The sequence below is a fragment of the Hyposmocoma kahamanoa genome, unplaced genomic scaffold (assembly GCF_003589595.1).
Source record: "Hyposmocoma kahamanoa isolate Upper Pololo Valley unplaced genomic scaffold, ASM358959v1 68, whole genome shotgun sequence".
Lineage (NCBI taxonomy): Eukaryota > Metazoa > Arthropoda > Insecta > Lepidoptera > Cosmopterigidae > Hyposmocoma > Hyposmocoma kahamanoa.
Window position 1 is genome coordinate 2,664,909 of NW_020653856.1, and position 22,309 is coordinate 2,687,217.

General features: G+C 35.8%; 2 protein-coding genes across 2 annotated transcripts in view; both read right to left on the bottom strand.

Annotated features, from left to right (window-relative positions):
- The window catches only part of LOC113232290 (potassium voltage-gated channel subfamily C member 4-like), a 520,425-nt gene that overhangs the window by 320,352 nt on the left and 177,764 nt on the right, over nt 1-22,309 (bottom strand). Inside the window, exon 3 of the mRNA XM_026466961.1 lies at nt 10,651-10,830. Within this exon, the coding sequence (XP_026322746.1) occupies nt 10,651-10,830 (180 nt within the window). The remainder of the gene's footprint in view (nt 1-10,650; nt 10,831-22,309) is intronic.
- On the bottom strand, nt 15,901-16,661 carry LOC113232268. The gene has a single exon (XM_026466937.1). The coding sequence runs from the start codon at nt 16,565-16,567 to the stop codon at nt 15,965-15,967; it is 603 nt and encodes a 200-aa protein (XP_026322722.1). The 5' UTR covers nt 16,568-16,661; the 3' UTR covers nt 15,901-15,964.

The window sequence follows — 22,309 nt, forward strand, 5'->3', positions numbered from 1 at the left end:
TGCGCATTCCATAAACATTATTGTAGTCCGGCAACGAAAATGTATGCAATATAAAAAATATATAAATGTATGCAATATGAAAATGTATGCGGCATATATGAAAACGAGCGCAACTGTTCAGCGCGCATTCGCTTTCGCAGATTGTGCTTGCAATTATCGTAATCTTGGCATACGCATAGCATTTTTGCTTTGTCAAATTACTTTCGAGGTTGAAATTTCGACCAAACGTTATTTCTGGAAAATGCCATTTCGGACTATTGATAAGTAACCGGTAATTCAATGTGTAGTGCAAGTACGAACCAGAAGTAGGGGAGCGTTGGGTAATGGAATCCTGCTAAGGAAAGTAAATTCATAATAAAACTCATAATTTATGCAATTCTAATTTGTATTAGTTATGAACGTACACTTCGCATATCTAGGTACTAGATAATCACAGAAAAAATACGAAACTAAATACAATATTAGGTTAAAAAGAAAAAAAACTAAAACATGTCATTCGCTCCCAATACCCCACAGTTCGGGAAATGGAAGTGTCAAATGGTAACCATTACATATAATCAGTCTGGAAAAATATAAATTATGTAATAAAATATATAAGTTAAAAACTAATGAATATAAACAAAAAAGTGTTAATGGTATATGTAAATCCAGTAAATATTGCAACGGAACAAGGAGAGTCATATAGGTCTTACTCCCTGCGTAATATCGAATTGAGAAAAAATAAAACAGTAAAAATATTTCTATTTTTATTGTAATTAGTACTTAGTAGTAAAATGTAGGCGCTATTTATAAACGTGAATCTTAGATCTTAGAGGTGGGCGATTTTCTTCAAACTTAAATGAGACCACTATGGAGGTACCCTCTTTCCAACAAAAAAAAGATTCATTAAAATCGGTTCACAATTACCGGAGTTATCGTTATATATAAAAAAAAGACATACAGTCGAATTGAGAACGTCCTCCTTTTTTAAAGTCGGTTAAAAAACTAGCGTTGTTTCAAATTGTGAAATGAATTATTGAGTGACCAATCCATATTCAAGCTATTGAACAAAATGAGAAACCAATATTGCATACAGTAAAGCATTTGTGCTAAATTTACAATATTTTATATTGTGTACCGTAATACCTCACGTGCACATGTAGCAACATGTTCAGGCTGTAAATGAACAGCTTTATTAATTCTCCCTCATTTCCCCGAACAGGCGCGTTCCCGCCGCTAAACAAAGAGGAAACAATTTGAGGTCGTATTTTTGCTGTTTTTTTTTTTCATAACCCACTGGAGATTTTCTTTTACGATTTTTGACCGTTATACTAATAATTCGAATAACTAGACTCGCTGACATAAGTGCTCCATCTGCTGTATCCATTTTCTGCAGGTGACAGAAGCAACTGCGAACTTTGAACGTGTGGTCCAGAGACGAACCATCGTTACTTGATAATCACGCGCAACGCTCTACAAACCAAGAGACCTATCGAAGCTGGTCACCGTGCTTCCCAGAATCACAAACTTGTCAATCCATATTTAATACGCTGTCTTGAATCAAATTTTTACATTACATTATATATTATGAATGCATTTTTTATGGAAGCAGTAGAGCTCCTTGTGAAAGAAATCATCCATTTCTGCCACCAAGTAGAAGTAGTAGTTATCGCGTTCTTTGCGATTTAAAGCTCTGAGTAGCAGTGCAACTAGTATGGGTAGGTGTCTCGATTACCACCAGACACATGATTTATTCGTTGTGTATATGCCTAATAAAAACAAGTCAAAACATAATGCTGTGTTTATAGTTTAACATATATTACGTTACACATTTATAGAATGTACTGTATATACTATAATATCATGAAATCTTTTCGTAAAATTATGCCTAAATTTTACAAAATTCTCCTACAGTACGTATACTCTCTCGAAAAAGAATAAAAAACTTTACTTACAGGTACAGGCTTGTCAAGATTCAACTTTAGGCGGCTTTATATATAAGGACGGTCCGAATTCCAAAATTTCAACCTTCATTGGTTCCTGACAACTAATATTCCACAGAATTTAAACTATTCAATATTAATTTACGCATTGCATCAAATGGGTAATGCAAAAGTACTTAATATAAATTACAACCAAGTAAACCCTGCAGGGTACCGCAATTTATGTTTAACTTAAAATAAAAGTAATTCTTATTAAAGTGAAATACAAAATATCTAATTATTGTTAAATTAAGTAATAATATAAATTAAGAGTATTAAAAGTAAAATAATTTGCATTTTTCTAACAATTATTAAAATAGTTATTAACAGTTTTTAAATCTCATAATGATCACCTTTTTATATTAATATTAAATTATAAAAATATTTTTGGACCAAGTATTTTGTAAGTTTTATAATTAAAAGTTTTATTGCTAACCTCATTTTTAATACTTTTGGACACATTGTCATATCACATAGCATAAGAATCAGAGCTGGCACTATATAATATAAGTAATTGTATATTATAAAAGTGGTATTTTTTGTCTAGGCGGTAAATTCGTTGGTTGGTGTTCGTTAGGAAACAGATGTCCGATTTTTCTTAAAAGTTTATCTATTTCTAGGATGTAAATTGACGACAAGGTAAAAAAATATTCAATTTATAAAAATGTGGTAAAGTACATCGAAAATATCTTAACGTAAATTTTCATATTAATTAGGCGCGGCGGAAGCGTGTGTCTGTTGTTGGATATAAACACACGGCAACTAGAAAGTATTCTATTTCATACAATTGATAAGAAAACGACACGGTTACCGATTGTATGAAAATATAACCGCAATTTGTATGAAAATAGAATACTCGTTGTCGACTGCTTGTATTCAACACAAGACACACAGTTGCGCAGCGCCTTAAACAAAAAAAAAACAAAATCGTTAAAACAAACGCGAATAAAATTCACACAAAATTATAATTCAACCGATTTTGTTCCACCAAGTTTCAGAGTTAAGTTAAAAGTTATGTACATTTATATGGAAATATTCCACAGATTATCAGATTGAAAATTTTCAAGTCGCGCGTAAACTTTGTGGAATTTGCGTCGAATTTTCTATTTTTATATAATGTATTATCAGAGATAATACCTATGAACTCAGGTAACCGTGTAAACTGAAAAGACATAGATGTTCTATATATTCGGTTCAGTTTTATCGTTTAAACCACAGTTTCTAATTACCTATCGAACTTTAAAACGTATTGCCAGTTAATTCACTGATGCTACCAATTACCGACGAACTTCAGATCGTATTGCCGTTCAACTAACTCACTTCACTAAATACTTGTCAATCTTTTGATCGTGTTGCCATTTAACACATTGATTCTACTAAATACCGGTCAAGCTTTTGGTCGTATTAACGTTTAATGCATTTATTCTACTAATTATCTGTGAAACTTTATGTCGTGTTGCCACTTAATCTAACAATTCTACTTAATACTATCGTATCACCCTTTTTGGAAGTAAACAACTCGCGTAAGGTTTCAAACGAATGTTAGTAAGACCACGTCTCATGTCCGTGCTTTGTAATCTTCCATTTACATCGAAAATCGACTTCAAAACTGATACAACTTAAAAGTGGTAAACGTGGTCATTCAATATGTGACCATTGTTTTTAAATAAATATCCGATCAATCAATCGTATAACACTGTGAGCGTTGGATAAGGAGGTCCCGAGTTCTTGAGAAATTAACTTTTTTTCTAAATTCATTCTTCAGGTCTAGGTGTTATGGGAAAAGCCCCAGAGTGATTTTTTTTATAATACTAAGAGACGGGACGAACAAGTCGTGGGTCTAAGTAAGTGGTAAGCTAGACGCCTGTTCATAGCAGTTGTAGTGCCACTCAGAGCTTTAAATTGCAAAAATCCGAGTGGCACTGCCACTGCGCCCGTCTCCCTACATCATAAGTTGAAAAGTCCCATGTGTCTGTAATTTCAAAACCGGAACACAGTAATTTACATTTACATTACGGTAAGGTGGCAGTACTTTCGTAGATGAACTCTTTCACAAGGAGCTCTACTGCTACTAAATATACATAATTTTTCCAATTTTTTACCGAAAAACAGAAGATTCTGCACGTGTTCATAACTAAACCTAAAAAGTAATGATTATTGTCTTGTGACACTGTTGCATCAGTCGTGGAACTTGAAATTTAGATTCGATCTATGTAATGAACTTTTTTCATAAAAATATCTAAATTATGTCATTCTGTGGGGACCAAATTTTATAAATGAAGCTGATGCCTATCTTCATTAAATAATTTCCTAGCTTTTCCAAACTTGGCCTGCGCGCTACCCTTGCCTTTTCTACAACAGTCTAATGCTCATTCAAATTTCCATTTTTATGGATAACATAAAGATTTGAAAGATTTATCTACAGAGCTCTAAAATGATTGATGAGAGGTCCAGAGAAAAAGGTATCTGATATAAAATAATTCAAATTGTATAAAAGTTCGTCCAAGGAAAATACAGCCACCGATCTTTGCCGTACAAGGGTAAAGGTGCTGGTGAAATTTCAGGAACATGGACTTGTCAGATCTTTGCGAATGAAAGCTCTGAGTGGCACTGCAATTGTCATGGGTATCGCTTACCACCAGGAACACGACTTAGGGAGATGCCACACGGGCGTTGTGTCGGGGTTGCGTCGTCGTAATTGTGTTATAGTATGTTTCAATCCATTTTCAACAAAAAGTAAACAAAACTGTTTGGTGAAAATTCTAAATCAATTCCTCAGTAAATCGAATAAGCAACACGTTTTATTTCGAAGATTTCGACTTGATATCTCATCACTTTTTCCCACAATATTAATTTTAATAGCATCGTAAAATCGTATTTGAAAAATGGTGGTCCAACAGTGAGTTTATTTTTCAACTGTCATTACTACGTGACTTGACAATAACTATATGCTTGTCTATTGTTGCATAGAGCTGTATAAAAAAAAATTGGCTTCATTCAATTAAAGTTTTTGTAATCGATTAGTAAATTGAATATTCCAATCGCATTCGAATGAGTATCTAAGTGTAAGGATTTGAAGGAGGATTTAAAATCAATATTTCGGAATTTGTAAATATGCTTATATAGGTTATGTAAACAAAACAGCTAGCATAACTCATTTGAACAAGTCGAGTCATTCAGTGAATTAGTCGATTTGTGGATGGCATTACAATTGGTCGTCACTAAACCGTCGATAGTCGGGTCAGTGACGTGTTTGTTTACTTTTTGTTTAAAATTGATTGAAACAAAGTATACATATAAATCAGAACGACATGCCCATCGAGTATATAACCAGAAATAGAGACGAAATAAGGGCCATATATTCCTGGTAACAAATTAGCGATACAGCTCTTATAAATATCAAATCTCGTTTGCACTGAAATATAGACAGGCCAACTACTAACCTGTGCGTATGTCTCCGTATATTCCAAAAAAGATTCTGTATTTATTGTAATAAAGATAAAATCTCTAGCAATGCGGTGCTGTTCTATTCGGTGGTGTGGTAAAGACAGCAAAACATCTAATTACAAAACAAACGGAATCACATTTCATAGGTAATTAAATAATAAATATGTAATTTTGCAATTATCGTCCATTATAGCAAAGCTCAAGTTAACTGGTCGATTTGAAGTGAAACAGTCAATTGTTTCGAACTCGGTCTAGCCAATCGGAGATATGGCAGAATAGTTTTCAAACAAATTAAATGACATTTCGTCTCTATTTCTGGTTATATACTCAATGGAACATGCCACACGGTGCGTTGAAACAACGCGCGTCCATGGAACAACTCGTGTGGTACTCAGTCCGGTGAAATTGTCGCAGTTGCGTCGACGCAACGCCGACGTAACGCCCGTGTAGCATCACCCTTATTCATATCTCCTGAATAAATCTAAATGTAATGACTGATTGAAGATTTTACTCTAGGCACAAAATAATTTACCTTTTTGATGATATTGTGACTCATTATAGTGGAACAATGTATTAATATAAATGTTAGTAACAGTAGAGCCCTTTGTGAAAGTGTTCTGCCTTCGAAGCAGTAATGCAAGCATTGCTGCGTAAGAGTGCTGGAGAAATTACAGGCACATGTGACGTGTCAACTTAAGTCTCAGAATGTCGGGCGCATTTAAAGCTCTGAGTGGTACTGCAACGGTTATGGACAGCCGTGTTACTTAAGAATCAATACTACCCCAGCTGGAATCCAAATTTTTCCTGTACTGATACGGTTTGTTTCGCTTCGGTCTAGTGGCAGAGACACTGGCATTATTTCAGAATTTATTTTCTTACAAAAGAAATTAGAGCCATATGAAAAATGTATATCGGGCATATGAAAAAGAGCCATATGAAAAATGTATACAATGCGTGAGTCGTTATCAACTTTATGTAGCCGTGGTCTCGGCTGCGTGAAGTTGATTAGGACTTGACGCATTAACTGCAAACATACAGGTAATTTATATTTAATATGTACGTAACTAATCTGAATCCATTACAAGTCTAAGAACTAAGTAGGTTATGGACAGAGGTTACCGTTTTACTGTAAAATGCAATAACATCACCCCTACTAATCTTTCCACAGATAAAGCCGTTTATAACAGTACAAATTGCACACAATGTAAAGCCCTTCGGGCGCATCGTATTTCATCTAGGGGCACAAAGGATTCTGAAGTCCGTTGTTGTGAGTTATTTTTTCACACCGTGTTGTATTTGATAATAAATAAAGCACCATGTCATTTTTTTAAATCTAACCGTTGGAGTCATTGACCTTGGTAGGTCAATGGTTGGAGTAATTGGAATTTCTTGTAAACCATCGAATGTAATTAATGACCAACTCTTCTGTCAAATTTCATTTTAATTATCACACGTAGCACGATTTTGTGGTAATGGATGTAAAAGCTTCAGAATGAAAATAATAAAAGTGACACATTGACTTTTTAGTAATGCCTGTAAAAGACTAATACATGTAAATAACAATATATACAAAATTTTTTAGGGAAATGTGTGTAAAATAATGAAATAACATGCCATACAACCAATTGCCTGGTCTTGAAGTAGGAAATTTGCTGTACTATTAAGAAAGGCCAATTTATAATTATCATAAGAAAGAAAAACAAAATTCCTACATAATGTTATCTGCTTAACTTCATATTTAAATAGGTACACATATTGAACGAACTATCTTAACGCTATTAGTTGTTGAAATTGATAATGGGCCTGAACAAGATTTAAAAAGTTAAATTAGCAACCGTCAAGAGATAGTGAAGACAAATTTGTACGAAGACCAATCCAATTACTGGAGGGAGCTTTAAAGCTTTTTCTTCGTTCAAAAATAGTCTATTTATTCTGTACTTCGTTGGATAAATTGGCCAGACGGCTTATAACATAATTTGCCTTGATAAAGCAAGTTTTAACGGTGTATTAGAAAAAATAAAAATTGTTTTACAGAAAATGTTTACAATTTCTCATTTACCACATTCCCCATATTAGGCAAGGCTGAATTGTGGCGTCCCTGCCATACGATTTACATTTTTTTTCTTAGCCTTTGAAAGAAGCATAAATAAAAATGAGTAGGAGATGTATTATTAAGTGTTTTATTGAAAGTCAGTTTCACTTCCATTATATTCAATTATTTTTTGAGAAATTACTCCACTAGCTTGTTATAATTATTAATATAAAGATCGAACACTCAGAAAAAATTCCTTCGATCCGGCCGGATTCGAACCGACGTCTTCTAGCAAACCGTGCCAGGTGTCGCTATGATAACTAAGCCACGGAACGAACTAACGAACCTCACAAATTCTTCTATATACTTGTAGTGTTTATGGGTGATTGATGGATCTTTGTATCTGGTTTTTAACGAGAGATATCCTAGGAGGATATCCCCAGTAAAAAAATATATATTTTGTAGATTTTTATGAACTGTCACAGGGATCATCCTAGATTAATATTAATATAGTCTAATTTAAAAGAAGGATTTATGTATAGAAGGTATTCTGCCTCATATAACAAACAGATTTCATAATTCTATAAGAAGCTCTGAAGCCTCTCAACATATTATATTACAAATAATGATCGAGACTCCTGAGAAGATAGGGCGTGCAAGCAAATTGGTAACCTATCACAAACTCGAATTGTTCTTCCGAATTAACGTTTGTTCGAATTTTTATTACATCGAAAACCAAATTATAATGAAACCGTTGTTCTTTCAAGATATGTTGGATATTTATCGCAAAGATATGATTAGGTTCGGTTAGATAAGGTTAAATTGACGAGGCACGGGTCCCTCACCTACCGTCTTGTTCAGGCGCTCACCGGATAACGGAGGGAGGTGACCCCGGAGTGTCACGAGTGCGGCGCTGCTACAGACTCGGCGAAGCACACGTTGGAGGTGTGCCCAACCTGGAGCCAGCAGCGCCGGAATCTCGTAGAGATGGTGGACGAGACCTCTAGTGAGAGGTCTAACTATGCTGGGAAGCGAGAGGTCACGGTAGGCGATGGTCTCGTTCTGCAAGGACGTGATGTCGCAAAAGCAGACGGCCGAACGGATCCGCGAAGACAGCGCCAATTCGGCGTCAGCGGAGAGGACGAACCCGACGGCTCTTCGCCGACCGCCTGCGTCCCATCAACGGAGGCCAGTAGGGTGCGGGGTTGGGAGACCCTGCCCCTGCATTGCATAGGCCTCCCCCACCGGTAGCTGCTCCAAATGTTCCGGGGCATCTCCGTGCAGGTCGCCTCCTATGATTAAGGGGGGGATGGTGTAGGGGTTCGCAAAAAGGTGGACCGGCACCACCGGAGTCTCGGTGGCATCTGAAAGGGACCCCGCGGCTCCGGCGCCAGGTGCGCGTAGGAACATCGTGAGGTTTTTAGTGGGTATGCTCTTGGGGACCGATATAGTCCCCTAGAGTGAGTCACACATATCCCCGCCGTCTCCCAGCGGCGGGGAATGCGTAACGCGTTATCCTCACGGTAATAAAAAAAAGGTTAGGTTAAGTTAGATTTAAAAGAAAAAACATTTTCCTCTCAATATTACTTTCGAGGTTATGAAAATTCGAGCTAACGTTATTTCTGTAAAATGTCATTTCAGACTACTGATAGGTAACCAAGCAAATTTTATCAAACAAGAGCTTTTGAAGCAATTGATTTACATTTTTCTTGAATATTCTCATTCGATCTGACAAAGTTTTCTATTGTTAGAAACTTTGAATTGTAGCTTTTACGCCCTCTCTATTCTGATGAAAAGGAATGTAATTTAATTTTACAAAGCCTAAGCACGGTTCAATTTTCTCATTTAATTCACAATACTTATTGTTGTTACTGTAACTAGTAACAAGGTAGGTTGTTGATAATGATCTGACGGCCGGTTTAATTACCTGTCCTTTACTTAATACCCGAGAGATACTACTTTGACGACTCTCGACCTAGACTCTGTTTTGCCCATTTAATATGATATCCATATTTATTGCAGGGAAGTACAATTTATTTATTCAAGTTAAGAATTCAGAAGGAAATTTGAACTAAATGGAATGACTTTCAAAACAGTAAAAAGTACTATACATACTGACTTAGTAGCAACGCATATAAAAGCACCCAGATTATAATAAAACTGACATAAAGACAACAAAAACCTACTGGTGGCGCGATTTTAGTTGCGGGTAGAACAAACCGGTCAGCCTTGCGGGGAATACAGACGATGCGTTCCTTTGATTTGTGGCTTGTATATGAATAAATATGTATGGTTGATTGGAACCAATAAGTAAGTAAGCTGTTGTACCCCACAACACCTCTTGAAACAACCCCGTGGCCGTCCTGCCGGTGAGTTGAGCGACCTCGGCTGCTTGCCTCGCCCAGGGAGTGATTCTTGATGTTATAAGTTCACTAAAACGTACGATCACTACTGTTCACTATAGTTTTCAGTTCAAATTAACGGAGGCGGTTGGGCGCGCAGCCATTGCATTCGTCATCGAAATTTCAACAGGGGCGGGCGAGAGTTTTCTTCTTCGTCCCCTAGATGTTACCAGTTGGGTGATGTTGTCTCGCTCTTGCGTGCGAGTAAGGTATACGCGGGAAAGTGATGGCACAAGGACGCAATCAATGATCCAATTAAACTATTTCCAATAGGTAAATTCAAATACTACATACTGATTTTGTGGCAATGGATGTAAAAGCACTAAGACAATAATAAAAGTGACCAATGAAAAACACATTGACTTTATAGTAATACAAGGAGAAGCACTGAGAAAAATACATATAAATAACAATACATACCGACTTTCTATGGCAATGTATGTAAAATAATGTAATAACGTGCCATACAACCTCACCAATTACCTGGTCTCAGACTAGGGCATTTTCTTTACTATTAAGAAAAGCTAATTTAGAAAAGTTCATTTCCTAATTTGGTCCTAAAGAGAATCGAAGCCAGGACCTCATTCAGAGGCACCTAGGTTATGAAAAGCCGAAACAAGTAAGAAAACGGACCAAGGACAAATATAACAACTGACAATGAATATAAACAGAGTGCGTCAAGGAATGTTTACAGTTGTTAGTGAACGTTTGAATTCCCCAATCTGACTTATACCAGCGTGCTACACTATGGACTAAACTTGCCCTATGAAATATGAATCAAATTCCAAGTTACATTATAATAACTCACCTTTGCAGGTGGTGAGCTGGACGGCTCATCAAACAGAGCCCACACTTTGGGCTTAAGCCTCTGCCAGACTCCAAGTTCTCCAGAAACATAAGCCTCTTCGTAGCCGAACAATCGGGCGATTTCTTCTTCTGACGGCTTTTCGCTATCGATGTCCAGCTTATCCAAAATTGCCAAGGTATTCTGGGGACAAGAAAAATTTATTTACTTATTAAATTAATATCATAAAGTAATTTGAGAAAACAATTGGGAGATCCACGGTTCAAATTCCTCTGGCAAATGTATGTGACCATCTATTCGGCTGCTTCATATCATCATCTTTTTATTATCCAGTATAAGGTTTCAAATTATAAAATGATTATTTACTTTACTTCTATTTGTCCGAGATATGGCAAAATTAAGATCGTATGCACATGCTGTTTAAAAGGATTAGACCTATCTACGTCTCAATTAAGCAGCAACTAACCTTCTTCACTAGCACCACTCTTTTGCTTTTATGTATCTTCTCAAAGCACGTTTCAGACAGCAATTTTCTTAAAGCTGGGTTTTAAATTCATTTCACGTCGCACTACTCTTTTACTAATCTGATCTAACGGATCGGGTGCGAGGGAATCTTGAATTGTTGATAAACCGTTTTACACCGAGCATAAAAAATACTTTTGATAGATTTAGCGGTAACTGTGTTCCGGCGTGGCCAACCCCTGGCCAGAATGTCTCGGAATACCAAAATCGCTTACAGAAGTCGTCAGAGGCTTTAAGAAGATGCTGCGATCTACTGTATCATACTGACTTTAGGGAAATATAAATATTTGCTTAATGTCCTAAAGGTGAGGTTCTGAAGGCTTCTGAAAGTGACTTTGGCATTCCGAGATGTTCCAGACCATGACCGGCCATGCCGGAAATTTTAGCAGTACATTTCTTTGTCAAAGGTTTCATGCCTATTTCTGCCGATAAGCAGGAATGTGACCATTACTGCAATCCAAGTTTGAACGCTAAGGTGAAACTACAGGCACATGGGGCTTGTCAACTTTATGTCGCAGGGTGACAAGTGCATTGGCAGTGGCTCTTTGTGATTTAAAGCTTCTTCTTTAAGTCGTCTTGCTCGTCCTACACATGACGTCCGAGAGCCTATTAAAATTTTTAAATAAATATCATTAATTACTTCACTCACATAAGGCAGAATCTTAATATTATTGAATATTATATATATTATATATAATTTGTACTAATGGCCTAGTTGCGTATCTTCCCTCAAATATTGATCTTTCATATAAAATCTTTTTTATATGTTTTTAATTTGCATGGGTTTTATATCAATCATTTCATCAACCAGTATTTTTGGTAAGTTATTTAATATGTGAGGAAGTTTACACATTCAAACTCTTTTACCGTAATCATTATTACATTTAGGTTACTCCTACATAGGAAGATGTGATAACGTGCGCAAAGAATTTGGACTTACTTTTATTTTTAGCGACTCCATATTTTCACAAAAAAAATTGTGACAGTGATATGAAATTGTTACAATTGCTAGTTTAGCTTTGTCTAAGACATTCATTACATTACTTACTGGAAAGTTAGTCATAATCATCCTCAATTTTATATCTCACCTTAAGAGGTACAATGGTTTTCAACACAAACCACATAAACACTTCTTCCGTGGTTTTCAACGATCTAATTTGAAGGTTATAAATATTTAGCAGAGTTGTTTTATATGTATGTCCATAGCTTGAATTACCGTAAAATTGATTATATAGTGTGTTAGTGTCAAATATAAATATAAAATAACATCTTCCTCAATATAGTCCGCCACGTTTGCCCAATGCGGGTTGCGAACTTTACATACACGTTTTCCAAGGGTTGTATACCATCTACGAAACATAGGATTCATCACGATATTTTTCTTCCCTGTTAGCAAGAATATTGCTACTTACAATTCCCAAATAAAGTAAGTAAGTAACTTAGGAAGTAAAGCCAAAAGTACAACGTCGCCACAGGGATTTGAACCATCAATCTCTTATTTTATACTAAAATTGTATTAGCAAAATTTTTCTTTGTAAAGTTGTTCAATAACATAAGTACGATCAACTGCTGCTGTGTTAGACTAACTTTGGACCTTATTACTAACGTTAGACTTCTCTATTGAGAAGCAGTTATAATTTTCCTCCCGAAATACACATTGAAAAACCAAAAAAATTAATTCTACAACCTCTTCGAAGGCATGATGAAGTTCCACGCGTTTTCAGTCATCAAATCAGCGTCATAAACTCAGGGTTACTCTCCTTAGAGCAAACTGTCTCTAGCTGAATATTATGGGTTGACAAATAAGCAATAAACAGGTACCTATTCACAAGATAATTCCTAAAACGTGATGCATTACCTTAACAAAGTTATCGTATATCAAATAAGTCTTGACAAATATAAATAATGAAAGCGAAAAAATTACGCAAGCATCTCGACTTCCATTAATCTTCCTTCTATTATTATTATCAATAAATGTTTCCTCATGTTCTACTGATGTAACAAATGGTATAATCTTACATTTGTTACCTTGGAAAGGAATATTTTTTTTAATGTAACATTGGCGAATGTCTGACGGACCGTTAAGTGACAATACAACGACATTAAATCGGATTTAAATTTGTCTGACATGTTGCGTCGTGACAGTATCGGTTTCATACACACAGCACAAGCCGTGACGACAGATTGCGACACACTCATTGACTTACAATTATATGGACGTCGGGTCCGCGCTAAAAAGTGTCCGCACTTGTAAGGCGCTAAAATCGTATACAGAGCGCGACACTCCGCTTTAGTCTTCATTTGTTCTACGGACAGCGCGATACTGCGATGACATAACAATTTAAATTTCGAATAGGTTGACTTGGGACATTTTTTTCGTGGTTTTTGTATTAGACCCGTCGTCCATTTATTTGTAAGTCAATGGACACACTAATCTAAATCAAAACTGTATCCATATTAAATGTACGAAACCAACACCGTTCTGACGCGTCACGACACAACAGTAAATCCGGTTTTGGCAATTTATCTAGCTCACTCTAGCCATTCTAATGCTAACTAGATTGTAGCTTTCGGATAACAGAGATGCTCCACAGAACAATAAATACCGTAGAAATGCTTAGTCTGCGTCACACGTGAGCCAACAGTTCGCGGAGTTTCGCAAACTTGAGCTTTCTAATATACATAATGTCAATATCAGAAAACCTAGAAAATCGTATCGTGCTTTTGGAATGAAACAATGATATCCGCACTTGTAATATTATCTATGGGGGTGTTTCGTATCATCATTGAGTCTTATTTCATTAAACTATAATAAATTTTCAATTTTCTGTTTATCCCAATCATTTTTCGAAACAAAAGTAAACCCTATACAGCTGCAATACGGTCGCTTTCGAGTACTTAGCAAACATCTGAAATTCGTCGTCGTTCAGTTACTAACCGCTATATGGCAACACATTGATAGAACTTTCAATAATATGCCAAAAGGATCAATTTTAAATTACATTGACAGTCCAGAATTTGTTACTTCTTTTTAATTTTACAACTTAGACTAATCATTATCACGACTTCATAGTGTTTCAAATGATGAATGAGTACGGTTTTGGCGACAGCGGTTCTGACAGCAATCGAGGCTAAAGGCACTTCCTCTGGAGAAATGCTGCTGCATATGCATATGTGTTATGCTACTATTTAGAGCCCAGAAGAAATGTGTAAGGGCCTTGTTTGGTGTGGGTCAGCGAGAGAGTTGTGTACCTTACTTTAGGAAACGCAAGGAATAAAATAGAAATACGACCCAAACAACGCCCTGACTTGGAATTTTACAGTAGAACGATGTTCGTATTAGCGCCAAATTATTTAATAAATTGCCGGACCCTGTTAAAGACATAAATTGTAGACAATTTAAAATTAAATTGCATAATTTGTTAGTTACTCTATGCTATTACAATATTAATGATTTTTTACTTGATAACATAAAATCTAAAATTTAATGTATGTTATATTGTTGACTTCTTATTCTCTGGTTAAATTCCAATTGTTGTAGTTTGTTTATGTGTAAAATATTCGCATGCCAAGTTTTGGTGAAATGTACGATCTAATATAATATATTATTATAAGACATGCATTGTTAACTACATGTTTTAGCGAATGAATATCTTGTATTCTTATTCTATTCCATTGTTGTTTTCTTTCGTGCATAAAACAGAATCGTATAAATCTATTATAGATTTTTCTGTAAACCGCTGCTTGTCACATTGTCATTAATAAATACAAATAATAGGGTATGAATATATCTCGCTTCCTCCGACCCAATCGATGGCGTCACATTCGGCTCTTACACGACTCATTCTTTGTGTAAGCATGATGAATCCATTATTTTATTATGAGCGACATGTTTAATTTTTCAATAGTAAATTAGGTGTAATTTTTAGTAATTTTATTGTAAAATAAGAAAGCAGTAAATAGTTTAAAACAGTCGTTAAAACCTAAACTTTCTACTTACTTTATATACCCTCTAGATAAGGAAACTAACCAGGCCCGAATAAGTCTCAGGAAGGAGAGATACCCACGGCATCACTCATCCCGCTGTTGGGACACCTCCCTCTTGGGCATGAGCTACTTTGGCAAACTTGGAAATCTCTAAACAGGCTGCGGGCCCAAGAGAGCGCATGTCCGTGTGGTATTCCCAGACAATGGCACATCTTTTGTCCTGCCCTGCGTGTCCCTACACCTGCACACGCGAGAACCTGTACTAAGTACTGGTCCTCACAAATATAAACGTCAGAGTCGACACGCCAAGAAAAAGACTTGCTTTACCTATATTTAAAGAATCCGAATACATTTTTTCTGTCATCCGGATACATTGGAGACCAGTTAACTGGTATGTTTGTACGGCTGGCAGAAATAAGAAACATGACGCAAAATAAATTACATCACCGACAATGACTTTGATATGTTTGCATGTGAATTACTTTGAATAGAAAAAGTTGTAGTATATTCAAATAGCACCTATATTTTATAGAACAGATGTTATTCATATGTACGTAAATGTATATGTCTGAAAATAAATATGTACCGCATATATGCAACTAAATATTTATAAACAAGAATTAAACCTTACAAATATAAGGTCAGCAATATTTATTTTTTGTTATTTTCGTATTTTAATTCTATAAAATTGAAAGAACTAACATTAACAACAATATGTGTGGTCAAATTGATGACAATAATAAGTAGTAATGTTTTGAAATGGCTACAATACTGTAGCAAAAAATAATGAACATAAATAATAAATTGCTCAGAAATTATAGAGTCGTTCACGGTTTACAAAAATAGGAGAAGGTATACCGATAGGACGCCAAGTTCTCGGATTCAAAGGATTGTAATAAGGTTTCGGAAGACGTGTGCCAGAGTCAACTGCTCTTTTCTGTCGTGGAACATAATCTCTATGGACAATTTTACTCCATTTGGATCGCGGATTTTTGTCTCCTGGTCTGCCCAAAACACGCTTTGCGCCTGCTGTGTTCACACTACGCACAGATCTTTTTAAATGGTCACCATCTTCTTCATCCTTCTTATGATCTGTATCAGATTCCTTTACGGGTCTTCTATCTTGGTCATCTGAGCTTTGATCACCGTGTACTGGTTCCTTATTCAAAGGAGTTTCGTTATGGTTCTCTTCATCACCAAGGTGAGGACGGTCAGTAAACCTACTTACATCTTCGTTGTACAGTTCTTTAGATTCCCCAATAGTTTTAACGAATTCGATATCTCGAGCCCACCTTATTACAGGTCTTCTAGTTCTTGGCGGTCGATATGTTGGTTTTATGAGTTTATAACACGATATTTCTATAATACAATATGCCAATATGGCTATAAGTACCACTACCGGTCTAGCCATGTTAATTATCAAGAGAAACGATATGTCTCGGTGTACGACTATAGTAGATAAATCGGCAACAAAACTTCACAGTGGTACTATTGATAGTAACCAAGGCTATGAACTTTAATATATGCGAAGACGCCTATTTATATCTACTGAAGAGGAAACAATCTTAGGGACTTTACTCCACTTCACATCAATAAGAGACATCTTTAAAGCCGTTGTTTTAGGTTGAAAATCGATTGGTGTTGTTTGTGTCGGGACTTTACTTAAAACAATGACTAACACAGTGTGAGTGTTGTGGAGGATAGTGTACACAAAGGAATAAAGATAACATTTCTTGACTTAGTTAATACAAATAGCTGATGTTGAACCTAAATTTGGGTTAGTCCGTTTATCTTCATGCACAGATAATAGTAGGCGGACCATTTTTTTTACGTTCCCGCACACATTGAAGTGATAGAACGGTCCAGTGGGAGAACGGTTGCTTCTTAATTGTAAAGTTTCACAGTTTAAAGGCTAAGTTACGGATATTTATATATATTTTGTAGCAATACCACTAGGAAGGGAAACAATTTGTCTAAATGTATCTTGGTTTTACCCTCTTATCCCAATCGATGTAAGGTACTCGCCCATTTTTGTCCAGGGTCCGCCACAGGCGCACAGGATAGGAATATTACGTCGTGCGGGGAAGCTCCTTTTGTACCCCTACAACTCAAGAGTCAAAGAGAAAATGGGGGTTCGCAAATTGACCGTATTTTTTGTGAACCGATTTTCATGATTCTTTTTTTGTTGGAAAGGTACTTTGATGGGGATTTATTTGAATTTGAAGAAAAAATTCCACCTCTACGGGTAGCAAACTAGGGATGAATGCTATGCGAGTGTAAACGAGTTGAAGGCTGAGGTTCAGAATACGATTTGTAATACAATTCATCACAACACGTTATTAAAAGTTACTCAAAATGAATTCGTTAAAAAATTAAATTTGTGTATCCAAGAAAATGGAGAAATGGAGCTCATTTCGGGCAACTAATTAGTTAGATTACCATTTTTTTCGTTTTATTAAAATACGTTAAGATTTCATGGTTTTTTTTTTCATTTAATTAACCAATTTTGTGAGAGAGATTTTATTCTTATAATTAACCCTATCGATCGATGCAATAAAAGTGCAGGGTGCATTTTTTCAGATTAAAGCGGGTTCGATTCCCGCGCGTTGCTAGAAATTTTCGAAAATCTATGATTGCAGTTTTATTTCTTTAAAAAGAAATAATATGTTTCTTTTAAGTAAAAATTTCTATATCCAGTATTTATAGTACTTTCCCTCCAGGTGGCATTACAAATTTCCACTCGGTATATGATGTAAGGTTATTTGTCATATTTCGATAAATATTTATATATATTTATTAAGTACACACGTTAAAGCACATTTTGTAAGAAAGAGACAGAATATATACTTTTGTTTTCGCTATCTTTTAAGTATACTATGTCTTTTATTTGTCTTGTATAAAATATGATTTTGATTTTTAACCGACTTCAAAGAAGGAGGAGGTTCTCAATTCGTCAGTATGTTCTTTTTTTTGTATGTATGTTACGCGATAACTCTGGTATTTGTGAACCGATTTTCATGATTCTTTTTTGTTGGAAAGGGGGTACTCCGATAGTGATCCCATTTCATTTTGAAGAAAATCATCCACCTCGAAGGGTGGCTGCTCACGCATGAAGATTCATTTTTATAAATAGCGCCTAACTTTAAATTAGGAGCAATTACTTTAATGGTTGATTTTGCTATTTCTCCAATTCAAGGCGTTTTTCTCTCAATATACTTTGAGTAGTGAGAACCGATTTTTATTATCTTTAGTGTCAAGTCCTGTATAGTGGCGAACTAGGGGATATTTCAATAAAACTCAGCAAATAGACGTAATTCCACGTACTTTTGAGGTCGGTTCTTTTAGTACTCTGTACTGACATTATTGTTGTAGTTGTTAGTTAATATACTTAATTAACATTGTTATTGTCGCGGACATGAATAAGTTATCAGAATGTTATTTTCATGTTCTCAACTCATCGTTTACAGCATGTTAAACATTTCCTCAAACAATGTAAACATTTACATTTGCACAATGAAGTTATTTATTACATTTCTTCCAACTCGGGTAATTTACCTTGAGTTCGTGTGCGAATTGGGTTTCATATATGATATTTGATTTCCTAAAAATTGTTTGCTGAAAAAAGAGTGTTTTCAAATGTTCCTGTGTTATCTCTATAAAAGATCTGCCAAAAACAGGTCACAACTTAGGAGCAGTAGAGCTCCTTGTTAAAGTATTCGTCCCGGGAAGTACTGCCACCTTACCTATTTCTGCCGCTAAACACTAACTTGAGCATTAACGCATTCCGGTTTTACACACCATACACAAATATACGTATTCCACATGCGTTTTTATTGATTGTGTTTACGGTCAATGCAATTATTAAATAACAAACGCGTAGAACATGCGACTTAGTTTTATGCGTTTGTATTTTTACACTAGTTTTCTTAATTGCCTATGTAGTTATAATTTTTTTATGACACCAGGTGACGGGACGAACAATTCGTCGCGCTAGAATATATAGATAATGTGTCCATAACAGTTGCTTTGTCGCTTAGTGCTTTAAACCGCAAAGATCTGAGGGGCACTGCCATGTCACCTGCATCCTTACTTACTTCAAAACTGGAACGCAGCAATGCTCGCTTTATTGCTTGGCGACAAGAATAGGTAAGATAGCAGTGCTTCCTTGGACTAACCCTATCACAAGGAGTTCTATTGCAATTTATATTGTCAGTATAAGATCAAATTTCAGCAACCATAAATATCTTTACGTGCGCTATAATGAAACAAAGATAATAGAAATAAAATAATAAAACAATTAAACAGATATGTATGCCTCTGACGCAGCCCTACAAGTTCATGAAGTTCATTGCCCCCTCTGATATTCTGACATAGCCAGACTCCCACCCCCGTCCTGTACAGAGTTATTACCGTTTAGAGCGATCTATTTACATATATTTATTTTTGTGTGAAATTAAAATCTGATGATTTATTGATCCCGTGGAACGTGAGTTGTCGTTTATGATGTTAGTAAAGTTCCATGCAGTTGTTAGTATCCTACAAATAATCCCATATAATAGACAAATACACGTTTATTTTGAAAAATATAGCGCGGGTGGATGAAGATTCCACCGCCGAAATGTAAACACCGAATTTCCAGCCAGTCCGTGACCACGGCCAGTGCAACCTGGCCGAAACGTCGGGAAACTAGGTAGATGTAAAAAAATACCTGTTAGTCATTGACTTACAAATAAATGGACGACGGGTCTAATACAAAAACCACGAAAAAAATGTCCCAAGTCAACCTATTTAAACGTAGTGACATGTAAAGGAATATGAAAAAGCTAAAACGTTGAATTTAAATTGTAATATCATCGCAGTACTGTCTAATTTTGCTTGCTTCGCTGTCAGAAGAAACAAACGAAGACCAAAGCGTGAATGACGCTCTGTATACGATTTTAACGCCCTATAAGTTCGGACACTTTTTAGCGCGGACCCGACGTCCATATAATTGCAAGTTAATGCTGTTAGTGATGGAAATTTATTCCCGTTTACAAATATTAACACTGTGACGATGCGACCTCTTTCATCCTTTCCTGGCCACTGACTTTTGAAATTTTGAATCGTTCTCTAATTCCTTTCTTCGTCATTCTTACTTTGCTTCATCGAATATGTAACCAGAAATAGAGACGACATAAGGGTCATACATTCCTGGTAGCTCATCAGTGACACATCACTTAAAAATATCAACTCTCGTTTGCACTGAAATTACAAATTAGAAAGCTGAAATAGTACATCGCCAACAACTGACTTGTGTGAACGTCTCCGTATATTCAAAAAAATATTCCGTATTTATTGTAATATACAATGCCATGCTGTTCCATTCGGTGGTGTGGGGAAAAGCAACAAAATATCTAATTACAAAATAAACGGAATCAAATTTCATCGGTAATTAAATATTAAATATGTTATTCTGCAATTTTCGTCCATATAGCAAAGCTCAAATTAACTGGTCGATTTGAATTGAAACAATTGACGACACCCATCAATTGTTTCGAATTCGGGCTGGCCAATCAGAGAGCAGTTGTTACAGTAATGACAAGGCAGAATAGTTTCGAACATATTAAATAACATTTCGTCTCTATTTCTGGTTATATACTCGATGCTTTGCTTCATTTCATCGTCGCTCCATATAAAATTATCATCATCATGTAACCCAAACTGCTTATACAGCAGCAATATATTTCTTACGAATACAGGCCCTTTTGGGGTAAGTTCACTATTCATTATAATAATAAACTAATAAGTTCTAATCTCTAAGGACTGCTTATAATTATTGTAGGAACCTGTTTTTATACCTACCTGCATTTGTTACACCTTATCCTTCTTTTCTTCTCTACCTCATCTTTCCCTATTGCTATACCTTTTGTTATTATTACGCGAAACCCGTGTGACAACACAAATCATAATACAAAGCGAAAGTTTAAAAGTGCAGACACACACTTGGCATCGCATCTGACCAGTGTTGGTACGTATTTATCCAAACAATATTTACATTTTGTGTGCACCACGGTAAGTAATCCGTTTGGAAATTTCCAGAATATCAATTTGTAATCAATCTTGACTGAATCCCGAAATCGTGTTTGGGACATTAGCAAGTCTAATAGCAATGAAATACTTTCCTTCCAGTTTTTCCTTGTACAACCATCTGTTGCTTTATATGTCTGCGTATGGCATATGTTATAGGAAAGTCAAGAGTATGATAGACGAGGACGCATCGGGCTGCCGTTCATTACTTTAAGATCGTGACTCTGACAAGCAAGGAAAGAAGGAAAGACTTTTATTTGATTACGACAATATTAATAATAAATCATGAAAAGAAAATAAAAGAACAAGAAATTACAGTAAGAAAAAGAGTAAAACAAAATCACAAGAAAACAAAAACAAAAATAAAAACGTAAATTACAAAAAACAAAGGCCCAAAATATAAAGGTACTGTGCATGATCCCGGCGGCTGTAGTAACAAAAGGGTCACAAGGAAAACGCAGTGCGTTCCTACCAGTGACTTTCAGTCAGAACCTAGATAACTAGCTTACCGAGTTAGCTAGCAGTAATATCTGATTTCATTTATTCATCAAACAAATTCGCTGTGGTATTCCCTGTCTAATTTAAAAGCCATGCTTACAGTTCAGCGTAAAATACATTTCTGAAAACCATTAATGGATTTAAAAATAGACAGTTTTGACACAACACTCCGAAAAGTTCAGGATGACTTTTGAGTTAGACTGTCAGCCCATATCCATCAGTCCGTCCGCCAGCCAGACCTACAGGCCGACGTCAAAACGTTTTTCACATCACTTATCCTCCTAAGGCCTCGTGTCGATCAAAACGTACATAATATGGGAAATGATTCACACCCAGCCAAGATTATTCCTATGATCACATGAACGCCCAGTGTATGTTATAATGAAAATATCACATTCAAATTTAGCGCTATAGCTATATTCTTTATGATAATAGGGTATGTGGAATTGCTTGAGCCGGAAGCCCCATTATATTTAGTACATTTGAATGTACATACAGCAAGAGCTTAGCGCTTTTCCCGTTGTAGGTTGTTTGCATGCCAAACAAAGAGATACTAAGAGCACAACCTATATCTATAATAAGATACCGA